The 13,696-nt window shown below is 43.9% G+C and overlaps 1 protein-coding gene across 1 annotated transcript in view; it reads right to left on the bottom strand.

The window, feature by feature from the left end:
• LOC146865902 (solute carrier family 71 member 2-like) overlaps positions 1-13,341 on the bottom strand; it is a 271,637-nt gene extending 258,296 nt beyond the window's left edge. Inside the window, exon 1 of the mRNA XM_085632831.1 lies at positions 12,867-13,341. Coding sequence (XP_085488957.1) covers positions 12,867-12,947 — 81 coding nt within the window. The 5' untranslated portion in view covers positions 12,948-13,341. The remainder of the gene's footprint in view (positions 1-12,866) is intronic.
• Positions 13,342-13,696: the final 355 nt, after the last annotated feature.

Here is a 13,696-nt window from a genome sequence, read left to right as displayed (position 1 = left end):
ACGTTTTACGGGAAAAATCGATGTTTCTTTTTTCGTATTGTCATTTCGTAGAATTTAAAGTTTCTATTGGTAGTAAACCCCAGTGACTAATACAAGTGTTGCACATATGTACTGTAAACAGCTAAGCAGTGTATACATTTTCTTCATTTTATCGTTGTATATAGATATTAAATAGCGCATATTTTAAGACCTGGAAACGGTCATGAAAAATAAAAATGAATTACAAACAAAGATATATTTCAGAAAAAGGCGAAGCAAGGGTACAGAAAGTGCCTTTTTTTAAACTAAGAAACACGAACGCCAAGGTGCTTTCGTCACAATTATACTTAAAACGGTAGGACAAGTACAGCCAATTCAATGTAAACGGTAGGTCACAGCACACTACTGAAAATGTGGCAAAGGCGCTTCCTCTAAACTGCAATAGTCAACACTTGGATGCCAACAATAACAGAAAACTGAAGGGATCCTAAAAACGCTGTTCTAAAATAAATCCCTCCAAGTCTCAATCGGGGTGGTTGGGGGGGGGGGGGGGGGCGTAAGAGTCTGTGACTGGGTAGAAGCTGCTGTTTTTATCTATACAACACTGGTGTTGGAAAATCCTTATGCAATTTGGGTACATCGTACACCATCGATAACGTGATGGCTCGTAGACTATTAGATACAGAACAGGTAAATACTGTTTTTAGGAATAACTCAATACCCAGTTTGTCAAATTCATAAAGGGTGGCATGTTGGCTAATCTACTGCCTTCTGCAAATCCAACCTGGAAAAAAAATGTAGATATGACATGCAGTGTTTCCAGCATCTGTGCCTAAGTAATCGTTCATTTTTATCAGTAAAGTTGTTTATTGCTTTCATGACCACATAGCATTAAGCATTGTAAGAAGGGTCTCTCTAAATGTTTGTAGGACACACACACACACACACACACACGCACGCACGCACGCACGCACGCACGCACGCACACACTTAAGAAAAGGAAGAGCATTCAAAAGATAACAAAAAGAAGAACGATGCAGAATGATGGCCAATGTGACAAAGCTGTACGGACATGGAACTTCTAGAAAAAAAAAAGCAATCACATGGCTAATGCTGGAATGGCAGCCAGGGGAGGGTTCCACCTACACACAGCCTATTCTAGCCAAGCACAGCAGCATAGCCTGTCCCCGAATATCCAGGTTTTATGATGCCCTCAAATCTTTGGGTGATGTATGGAGTTAGGGTCATGGGTGGTGAGGAACAGCCTGATGCAGGCTCACGGGCCACAACTGAAGCAGCAGAGCAGAAGTAAGTTTCCAAAAGTACCCCCTCATATCCTGGAGCACTGCTCTGCCACTCCAGGGAGCCCTAAGGTAACACTTGTAGTAGTAGTAGTCTGTAAACAAGGCAATAGTAGTCTATAAACAAGGCTCGGACCCGGACCCCCACACACTGTTCATCAGTGTGGAGGAAAACAGGATGCTAGTCTATAAACAAGGCAGCAACTAGGATGCTAGTATCACCATGCAACTTCTTCCACATGGAGTCCCTAATCTCCTTCACCAGTCCTACAAGGACGCCAATAGCTAACAGCAGCAAGAAGATCGATTCCAAAGCACAGTGCCTACCAAGAAAAAGGATCGCTTTATCTTAAAAAGAAATGTAAGTGTACAAATATAACATTGCTCTAATTCAGGCAAACCTCTTCAGATCGTCATTGTGCCTTAAGATAATCTACAGGAAAATCTTCTCTTTCCGTCCAACCAGCCAAACTTCGGAACTCTCTACCCGCTAAGATCTGTGGCATCTAAGAACATTTCAAGATTGGAAGAGAGATGAAAATCTGGCTGTTTCCAAGCCAGCCACTCCCAATTGCCTATCCCAACACCCTGGGAAATCATAACATTCAAACAGATAATAACCGCTGGGGAATACAATCTTTAGCCAACTTTTTTCAATTTGGGATTATCACCCCGGGTCACCTACTCAGCTTCTGGCATGCCGCTTTGTTAAGAAACCCAGGAGTCTTATATAAGCTTGCAACCAAGATATGCCACAGCATAAACACCCGTCCCTTTTAAGTGCAGATTAGCAGACATGAGATGGAATGACCTCAGAATGGTCTTGTGAGCCAGTGCCCTATCCCAGTCCACCAAAGCTAACCACCATACAGCACCGGGACAAGCAGAATACAAAGTAGGAGTACTATAGAATCGCAGCAAAATACAGTTTGATCTGACTAAACTTCAATCCAATAACACTCTCATTCAATCGCTATTTAGCTCCAGTCCAATACCAAACTGTGAGGACTTTGCCTCCCTTCTTCCCTGAAAAGTCTAACAAGATCGAATCTGATCTAAGGTCTGCCCTGACTGATCTATCATTCCTCCCAGCCTCCCCCTTGCCCCCGCAGCCCCATCTTGCAGCATGTCACCCCCCCAAAAACAGTGCTTATTGGAGTCAATTTTCAACCTTTAACAATACATCCATTCGTATCTACTCTGAAACCCTCAAATCACTTCAACGATCCCCTTCCCTCCAATTTCTTTAAGGAGATGATAAGGTCCCTAGTTCCATTCTGGACCAAGATTGTTAATGTCTACCTACTTCAAGGTGAGATCCTGGACTTCTTAAAGTCCGGTCAGGTTCTGCCCATTCTCAAATAACCTACTGCTGATCCAAACAACCTTAATAACTTTCGACCAATCACAAAAATCCCAAATCTTGCAAAGATCTTTAAGAAATGTGTTCATGCACAACTGTGTAATCACATTGAGGAATTCCAGCTTCTTGATCAATTCTAATTGGGCTTCCGTTAGTGTCACAGCACCAAAACAGCCATCACTCATATAGTCGATGATGCTCTTACAATGCTTGATCAGAACGAATCCTGCCTATTAATCCTACTCGACCTCTCAGCTTTTGACACTGTCAAACATGACAATCTCCTGAGCCTTCTGGAACATGGGATGGGGCTCTCCGGCTCAGTACTAAAATGGTTTGCCTTGTTTCTCCATAACAGAACGCAGATTTAAAATCAATCAAACCCTCTTCAATTCCAGTCCTTGCACTTTTGGGGTTCCCCAGGGGTTCTCTCTCTCATCCACACTCTTCAACCTATTCATTGAACATCTTACTGAAATCCTCAAAGCATCTAACATCCAGTATCACATGTATGTGGATGACAACCAGTTGTACATGAAAATCTCTTCTCCTGATGATATCAAGACACTCAACAGAACCCTGCACAAAATCCAAAACTGGCTAACCTCCAGCCATCTCAAACTAAACACCCTAAAAACTGAATTCCTCCTCATCTCCCCTCCCAAGCAAGGCCGTATCTTGGAGAAATTTATGAAAAATCTATCCGCTCTAAACTGCACACCACATATCAGACTCTACGAGATCTCTGGAAACAGTTCTGGATAAGAACTTGAACATGTAGGATCACATCGGCGCATCTACCATAGGAGCGAACTTCCAATAAAGCATCCTAAGAACATTAAAACTCTATCTTCGCCCCGATGACTTCAAGTCCACTGTGCAAGCATTAGTCATCTCAAGGTTGGAATATGGCAGTGCAACTCTCTATGGTCGACCTAGGTTCAGACTAGACCCTCTTAGGACTTCTTTAAATGCTGTTGCCAGGCTCATCACAGGCTCCAAGAAAAGCAACCAAATCTCTCTGGATTGGAAATCTCTAAATTGGTTACCTTTCGAGACAAGGATACAACTAAAACTTGCCTGTATGAACCATAAAGCCCTTCATTTCAACACTCTGTACCTTGCAAAAAAGCTAGATCTTTCAGGTAGTGTTTGATCCTCCAGGAGCTCCAGTACCCTGTTTAAACCCCCAAAATAATTTAACATTAAAACTTATAATCGGTCCTTCTTCGGGTATTGCCGAGAATCTAGAACTCCCTGACTACATAAACTCGACTGAATCCTTCAACAGTGTCCTTCAAAAAGGAAGAGAAAGCTTTACTGATGAGTACTTTTCTGAATTAGGGGTTTAGCCACGGCCTATTGTCCCATCAGCCTAGGTCTGGCAGGTCCTCCTAGCCCAATGGACTGCTCCACCTCATCTATTGTCACGAAAACTCATTTCGCTGTATTCAATATACATGTTCTTCTGCCTACCTTGTCATGCTCTTCTGCTTACTTATGATATCTTATGTTGTTGCCATACTGATTCCCTCCACGATTATGGAGTTACGTACCTGTATATATTTTGTGGTCATACCACAATTGTCTCCCCTTACATGTGTCCCAATTCTCTGTAAAGTGCTCTGATACCCTCTAGGGTCATGTTCGCCCTATACAAAACTTTTTAAATAAAATAAATAAAAAATATAGCGATAAAGGCAATACAATGCTGGCCAACAGAAGGCTCTAGCTTAGTCTGACACTGTAGGTCCCACTAGCTACATACTCTGGCCTTCACTTATCTGTCAACCAAGCTGATCATATAGAACTGTATTACAGCCCGCATTTTTACCCCTCCCCGATACCTGTTCAGCCTCCTAACATTGGTCAAAATTAATGCAGCAACCAATAAAGAAGCAGGGCAGAAATCTCTCTAACAATACGAAAAAATATCACAATGGGACCTGCCAACCTGACTAACACTGCTGCCATATTTCAAAACATTTGCCACGCTTCTATCCCTCACTCTCCTGTCATTAACCAAACTACTAAACGTTTATGTTTATGTTATGTAAAGCGAATGGCTACCCAAAGGCTTCCCCGTACTGGTGAGTACTGTGCTGAGAGTAGGGCCTCTGTCTGGTACATTAACAGGAAAAGAGCCATGTCTTAAGTTTTTTCCAGAAGGAAATTTCATTCTCCAGTGCTGAGACTGGGTGTAAGATCGTTCCAGAACTTCGGTACTACGTGTACAAACGATCTTTCTCCCCATCTCATCCTTTTTACCCCGGCTGTACTGAGAAAATGCAGATGCGAGGATCTCAAGTGTCTTGATGGAACATAAATGGTTACCAACTCTCTGAGCTTTACTGGGCCCTTGTTATTTATGGCCCTATGAGCAATACAGAGGGATTTAAACTTAATCCTTGCCTCAATTGAGAGCCAATGCAGCCGCTTGAGGGGTTCTCTTGCGGAGACACAGCTAAGAACCTTTAGAAGGAGCCTTGCTGCCGGATTTTGCACAGTCTGAAGTCTCTTTATTACGTATTTGGGTGCGCCCACATAAAGTGAGTTGCCATAATCCAGACGGGAAACTATGAGGGATTGAATGACTGTTTTCCTTACATGCGCTGGGATCAATACCAGTATCTTCCTGAACATTCGGAGTAAAGAGAAACAGATGCCAGACAATTTATTTGCTTGGTGGTCCATTGCTAGCAAATTGTCCAAGCAGATTCCCAAATTTTTTATCACCGGTTTGGGAAGAGGGGGGGGGGGGGCATGTCAACATTGGCCAGCTGATCAGAGGTCTGTGTATGGCCTGGTTTGCAAGTATCATTAATTCTGTCTTATCAACATTCAGCTTTAGGCGGCAGCTTGACATCCAGTGGCGCAGATTATCCAAACAGGGTGCTAAATGTTTATTTCCTGGATTAGGGCCTTCTGTAAGAGAAACAACCAGCTGGGTGACAGCCACACAGGAGACCGCTGACAGTTTAAATTCCTGCACTAAGGTGGCAAGAGCGCACCAATATATAGAACAACACGTGGGGCTGAGAGAAGATCCCTGAGGGATAACGCAAATCGTTGGAAAGCTGTCAGAGAGGAAGTCTTTGTCCATGACTTGGAATGATCTGTTTTCTAGATACGAGGTGAGCCAATCTAATGCTTTGCCCTAGATTGCCACCTCGCAAAGTCTATCTCTTAGGATCTTGTGATCCACTGTGTCGAATGCCGCACTTAAATCCAGTGGTAGGATAGAGGATGAGCCTCCGTTATCCAGTATAGCTTTGACCTCCTCTGTGACCACCAGAAGTGCTGCTTCCGTGCTATGGTGGGTATGGAAACCCATCTGGGTTGGATGAAGAATGTTGTTATTTTCCAGAAAGTTTGCAAATGTCTGATTGACATGTTTTTCTAGTACTTTTCCTAGAAAGGGGAGTAATGAGATGGGCCGTAAATAGGCAAGGATTTCTGAATCTAGCTGAGGTTTTTTCCAATAGTGGCCTCATTACTGCATGCTTCCATTGCTTAGGAACCAAGCCCACCTTTAGTGAGATATTAGGAAGCTCAATGAATGACGGTAATATGACCTCTGCCACTTTGGATAAGGTATGTGGGGAAGCAAGATCTAATGGAGATCTGGATTTGATTGCCTTTATAAGATTATGGATGGTCTCTTTGTCAAGCATAGGGAATTTTGCTAGAATTGGAGGCAGTGGCAGATCCCTGCCCTTAGTTACCTCCCCTAGCACAGGTTCGAGGTTGATCTGAAATTGGTCTTAAATATTGTTCACTTTTTTGTGGAAGAAGGATGCTATATCGTTGCATCTTTCTTTTGTGGCTTCGGAAACTGTGTTACTATCAAGTGCAGTTGATAGGGTTTTAACCACTCTAAATAGTTATTTTGGAGAGTTCAAAGCCTGAGTGATTTTTTCCTCATAGAATTTAGCCTGCGATTTCTTTATTTTGTTGTGTTAGGATCTGATTGAAGCTTTGTATTTTATTGTAAGTGCCTGGTCAAATTCCTTTCTTCAGTTTCTTTCTAATTTCTTGCAATGTTTTTTAATTGCAAAGAGGCCGTCACTGTACCAAGGGGCTTGTTTTGTATGTGTTTTAGGTATGGAGTTGGTTTTGGGAATGCATGCATCTAGTGACTGTGTGATACAACTTTCCCATTGCGGATAATCCTCTTCTAAATTACAAATTTAGGAGTTGTATCTTTCAGGATGGTTTACCCAAAACCTAGGATCTAGCTTCGACCATCTTCTTATGGCTGTCATGATCTGTTGGGAAGTTTAAAAGAGAATAAGACAATGATTGGACCAGGAGACCGGGATTTTTCTAGGAAGAGTAACCAGAGGGTCATTGGAAAAAATGAGGTCTAAAGTCTGCCCTTACTCATGTGTGGGGGTTGATAAGAGTTGGGTTAGTTGTAATGCCTTAAGATCTGCTGTTAGCATTTTGACAGAGGGGTTGCCCTGTATGTTGAAATGCAAGTTAAAGTCGCCCACTATAGTCATGTGTTTTGTTTTGTAAAACTAGGCTGATGTCTGTAGATAAGGACACCTGAGGACGTATGGGTGGGGTAGAGTGTGATTTGGAACTGAAGACTTTCACATTCTAGAAGGAAGAGGGAGGAAGTAACACATATAAAATCAGTTTTTAGAATGATGGCAATTCCATCCCCAACTTTTCCGACCCGATCTAATCTGCGGAGTTAAGTCTTATCGTTCGGCCCAACTTTGTTGTTACATCCCACTCCATGCGGATTTTCTGAGCCTTACACTAGCAGCCATTAAAACCCGCAATGTGGTGCAGTCAATTATGTCATGGTGACTTCTCAACTCTGATACACATATTTGATACCAATTAATACGATCAATGCATCAGCCGAATCCAAGGATGTACCGTAGAGATTTTGCTCACCACTCTCCTTAAACAAATTCTAGCCTGCCATCCCTGAGTGGACTATGACCAATCCATGTGAGGTGACCAAATTTGGACTTGGAGTATTTATCAAGTGTTTTCGTGAAAGCATTGATTTATTACAATCTATACAAAAAGTAGCTCAGGAGAGATGAGACAATGTTAATCAAATGCTTAAGACAATGAAAAGGGGGGAAGAAGATAGGGCAAGTGTGATTAGAGCCATTAGAGATGAAAAAGTGAAAGAGAAAGGAAGACATGGGGTACACACATGAGAAGTAGAGGAAAGAATCCAAGAGTGTAAGAGTTTTGAGGAGATGGATGAAAGAGCGTAACCAAACTAGGAACAGACTTGAAGACCAGATACAAGTTATGACACTTCAGGCAGGTAAAAAGGAGACCTCTAAAACAAGCAGTAACAGCGCATCAGTATAGTGAAAGAAAACACCGACTGCAGAATTGGAAATGTTTAAAGGGAAATGTTGGGGTGTGTAGAATAGGTCACTGAAATTAAGGTTAGAACAACAATGAAGACAAGAGAACATATTTATTTAAAAACAAAGTTGGGCCAAAAGATAAGACTTAAGTCAGCAGCGCCAAGGGTGGAAACAGGTAATGTGTTACGAGCAGTGGTCGAAGTGGGAGAGAAAAAGTAGGGGAACTGTGGGCGGAGAATCAGAGGGTGGGAATAACCCGAGGACTCGATCAGTGGACGGAGTCAGAGGTGTGGCCAGAATGCGGAAAACATCCCAATTTGTTGTATGTGTTTGACATTTTACTGACCAGTTACAGATTATTATGTTATTTAATACAACCAATGGATGCACATGATTAGTTAAAGCTTAATATGAGTTATTGACATTAAAAACATTCACAAAGAGGGATATGTTTTCAATCACAGAATGTCCCACATACGGTTAGCCCCTTCTGTGCCACGCCCTTTCCCCCTCCTGTGCCGGGCGTTACATTAGTGGGTGGGGTTCATGACGAGATAGTCTCGTCATGGGCACAGCGCAACCATGCTCCATGACGAGACTATCTCGTCATGGGCACTTAAGAGGTTAAAAGTGAAAGCACAAGCTGCTTGTCTCCGAGCCATGGCGTTTCTGTCATCAGCACCACTTCTCCCTTTTTTTCCACAAGAGCAGTTCAAACATAAATGGCAAAATATCCTAGTTTGCAAACATTTTCCATATAATTATGGCTTTGACATATTTGACACATAATACATCATCTGCTGCATAATCTGAAATTTTTAACTAATAATTTATTTGTAGCTGAAACGGATCAAAAGCTACTAAAAAAATGTGACATGTTGCTGCAAAGTGGACGGCCCTTTGCAAAGGTTGACTGATCACCTCTCTCACTGCTGCATTTGTATGTTACACTGGTACTAATGAGGCAACATTTTCCCAGAGAGTTAGTATGTGTAAAAATTTCAAAATAATAAAGTATCAGAAAATATATTGCATTACAATGCAGCCTTTTTTTTCCTGCTTAATTTAGTCAACGCTGCGGCATCATTTTGTCCTCCATTGCTGCATAATTCCAATGGCCCCAAAGCAGGCAGCACATGTTAAAAGTGCTTGTGCATGAAGCAGAGAGACTGCGAAGTTCGCTAACTTAGGGGGATACGTACAAGTGAAGTGGCGGAGTGAGGTGTTAGCCGTAATGGCTTAACGCCTCACTACGCCACTTCAGAAACGCAAGGCTGCACCAGATTTACAACAATATGGTGCAGCCTTGCGTTTGCCCCTGTGCTGGTGCTACACTTAGCAGTGTAGCGCCAACGCACGAACCCTTGCACCATAGTGCAAGGGTGTCTGCGTGCAGGGAAGGATTGTTTATGTGTAGGAAGGTGTCCCTTCCTGCACATAAACAATCCTAAAATGCCATTTTGTCACTTTTATTTGTGCTGCTTCATGCAGCACACATGAAAGTCACAAAATGGCATTTTTTTTTTTACAGATTCTTTATGTACAGGAAGGGGGAACCTTCCTGAACATAAACAATCCATAGCATTTTGTTTATTCCATGTGTGCTGCATAAGGTAGCACACATGGAAAAAGCAAAAACGAGGAGAAAAAGTATTTCTCCTCATTTCGCCAAGTTAAGACCAGGTTTTCCCAGGTCTTAAATTTGGCGCTGCCTCCTATGCACGCTGCCCTTGTACATAGGGGGCAGCGTTAAAATCAATGGGTGTTGCGGTGGAACGCCTACTGCAACACCCACTGCCCACCCCTTTCACGTTAACCATTGCGTGAAAGGCGGCCTTATTTACAAGGCAGCGTTAAGCCAAGTTAAGTAGCTTAACGCTGCCTTGTACATAAGGGAAGGCCCCTATCGCCACCACAACGTCGGAAAAAGTTACGTTGTGGTGGCGATATGGGCTTGTACATGCCTCTTAGTTTGGCGTGTATGCAAATCCTGCATTGTCGATCCCTAGTAAGTTGCAGCTACTACTGCTGAAACAAGGCCAATGGAGGTACCAATGGGTGAAGCAGACTGGCCTCAAGGGCAGGGCCAGCTTTAGCGCTGGTGGTGCCCTGTGCAACAATGTTTGTTGGTACCCCTCACTGACCACCTCAGCCACGGATTCCCTCACTACTACCCTTTAACAGTGCCCCTCAAGTTTCCATAACCACGCTCTCTCTCGCATGCATTTAGTTTGATTTACAGAGCCACTGAAACCAGTGTAGGGTGTCAGAGCACTTTACATCACACACATTACACAGAGACAATCAATCATGTGTGTGTAAATCACTGTATAGGAAGTTTTACATAAGGAAAAGGACTACAAGGTGTAGGATTCACATGACAACCATACTAGTAAGCAGTATAGTCTAATAGTGATTGGTCTGGAGAAGAACAAACTGAATTTAAAACGTAATACCAAGGTTGGGGGTTCTCTTTAATAATCAGAATTGATTCATATCCAAATGAACACTTTTTGCAACATTAGGATAATCAAAGACGGGGGGGGGGGAACATAACGCTCTAATTTATACCTTGCAGTTTGCATCCAGCTCTTAGATGGCAGTTAATAGCTCACTGTTCTATGCTATTTTAACTTATAAACTGCAAGTAACAAAAGGATCTCTCTGACAAAAGCAGTAACCCACTGACCTATTAATATTCTGTGCACTTTGTGATCTGAAAGGTACATGTTCTTTGCAGCAGGCACATTAACACTCTGCGCTACCTTTCGATGAGTCAAAACTTCCACTAGTGGAAAACTCTGACCTCTCTCTAGAAGAACATTAATCACCGGAGTTATCATGGCAATTTTATTGTTGCCGAAAATTGCTGGAGGCAAGGAAGGCAGCAGCAAGTGCATTTTAAACCATAATATACTTGCAAACATGATGACCCTACCCAAAGTGAGCACCCGATGCGATCCCACCGCCCTAGAGCCGCCCTGCTGAAAGGTCCTGTCACCCCAGTGACAGAGTCACTGTTGCTCTAGGATGTGCTACTTCGTAGGCCTGTCCGCAATACTGGAGGTGAACTTCAGTATGGATTGTGGTGGACAAGCCTTGAAGGTTAACCCACACTTGCCATCGTTAGGGTCCACCTGCTGGTGCTAAGACACCAGTGCTTCTAAGGTCTTGCGGGCCTTCTAAGGTCTAGCATAGGAATGTGCTCCCTCAGGAGAGTGGTCTGGGGGACTGGTCATGAAGGCTGAACCTGGTTCCTCAGTTCCAAATTCCGCAGCTCTGACCATAGTGCCACATCCTCCCCCCTCACTTAACACCATACTGCCCCACTGAGAGAAACTCGCAATGCCTTCAACTACATCCCGATTGTGCCCCGATATAAACACCTGAATGTGACTCAATTCAAATTACGCACTGGACAAGAGCAATATGCTGCCTGAAAAAAAAGTAACATCCTGGAAAAAGCAAACACTCATAGGGAAGGCACAATTAAGTAAAGCATGTGAAATGTAAACAGGAAAAACATGGTTACCTTAATGCTTTTGTATACTCATTATTCAGAAATCAATTAGTGATTGTGTCTGAAAAGTTAAGGACATGACTACGGGGCCCAGGTGGGACCCGTTTTAATGTCCATTGCTTCTATCCTTACAGAACGTGAGCAGTATGGTTTAAAAAAAACACATCCCTGAACACATTAACCAGAAATTGTAGTACCTCCAGGAATGGTGTACTTCCCCACCTGCGGAAAACAATGTTTTTCAAAGAAAGATGAGAAAACGAAAGCAGCGCTTCACTGGCAAACTCTATGAAGTGGCGCTAATGTGTTTAGGTGTGAAGAAGAAAACCAATCTGGTTATTTTGCGACAACTTCGCCTTGCTTTATTTTTCAGATTTTTAACCTTTTATTTCTCTCCATCCAAAGGCTGCACTTTGGAATAGAAAAATGTAAGAAAAAGATTAGCTTTCCAGCACGTTTTTCTTTTTTGGATCCATTTCACAGGGGAACAAATTAACGAGCAGAGGAAAGAGGGTGAGAACCGTAGCTTGAAGTCACGGTTTTCAGGAAGTGGGGAGGAGCGAGACAGAAAGAGAGGGATTAAGAGACAGCTGACAGCGGCAAAGCAGAAGTGGACACTGTCCTTGACTTCTCTGGGCATGAAGGAAAAGTCAGAGTCCTTTTCCTTCCCTGCTCACCCGCCGAACCTTATCTGTAGGCTCTTTCAGCCGTCCTGGGACACATGTTTTAAAAAAAGAAGTAGGGGTACAGAATCGGTTGAATTTAAGAAGTAGGGGCACGCCGTGCCCTGCCGATCCTGCCCACCTGGTTACGAGATACCAAAAGTGAAACTGAATTATCAATACGTATATAAAGGGTAGGATGGAAAGGAGATAAAAACAGGAGATCGGGGAAGAGAAGGAATTCGGATATTATGAGAAGAGAAACTAAAAAAAAGAACTTAACGGGCAGAACCAGCCCCGAATTATCTAACAGCTATAGTTAGAGAGTGGTCTCCAAAGTACTAAACTGGGGATAGGGCGTTTGTGGGTCGTGCCCTGGGCGCTTGATATTGTACCCCGGAAAGGGAGGAGTGTGTCATGTGGCGGGGGTAGATTCAAGGATGGCGGATAGGAAACCGTATGATACAAGCCACTGGTCCTCTGCTAACGCAAATAATGACTGCGGCTCCGTGCCTCAGCTCTGGAGGATCCATCCCGCAGGATCGCTGTCCAAAGGGACCCTGAACGTAGGCAAAACACAGACAGACAGCAGTAACCCTCAGAAATCGCCACTCGCACAATACACCCCCTCAATACATCTGTGCCAAAACCATCGCCCTCAGTATTCACACCGGTCCCATCCCCTGCACTAACCGCGCCAGCCTCCTTCATGATGATCCTCTTAACCAGCATGATGCGGGCTCCGGGGCTGAACCGCTTCTTGTCGGGGCTCATGCTACCTCCATGTTGCGGGTGGGCCGGGCTGCTGCTGCTGGTGTCGATGGTGGGAGGCGTTGACCCCAATCTGACAGAGGGTGCCGCAGTTTCTACTGCCCTAGGTTCAGGTCCAATGCAGACAGGCACACCGTTCCCCAGTCTCTCTACCTCTCCCCGGCGCAGAGCGGCGGCTCCCGGGGAAGAGGCCGGCAGCGCTCGGGGCCTGGCGGCGGGATCCAGAGTGTTAGCGGCCCGGCCGCGAGCCGCCTTCCGCCCAGCTACCAATCTCCTCCAACACCTGCAGCGTCGAGACACCTACAGCCGCCAAGCACAAACCCCAGCTCCTCTTCGATTCTGACACCGGCCGCTCTGACACACCGCCGGAAGTACGTCACCCCTCGCCCTGACTGACAGCTATCACCCTAGCAACGCTTGCCAAAGACCAGAAGAGGAAGTGGCGAAAAGAGATGGGGAAATAGAAGATGGACAAAAATAGAAACTGTACATTAGCCAGGGAAAGAAGAGATGGTTCAAAATTAACAAATTACCAGCACACGTTAAATTATCAACATTTTGCGATCGTCTTGGAAAATATCCTTTCTTTAAATTTGTTTATTTATGCATTTTTATGTAGCGTGTACTTTACCCAAAGGTGTCAGAGCGCTTTACAAGAGAATTTGGGACTCTGACGAGTGCTCTCGCACCACATAGCATATTGCCAATATCGGCAACACTCACCAGCCCTCATGCAGCAACATACAGGTAAC

Source organism: Triturus cristatus, chromosome 2_1, assembly GCF_964204655.1.
Source record: "Triturus cristatus chromosome 2_1, aTriCri1.1, whole genome shotgun sequence".
In the NCBI taxonomy this organism is placed as follows: domain Eukaryota; kingdom Metazoa; phylum Chordata; class Amphibia; order Caudata; family Salamandridae; genus Triturus; species Triturus cristatus.
The sequence above is the reverse complement of the archived record's forward strand: the minus strand, read 5'-3'. Positions and strand labels throughout refer to the sequence as shown.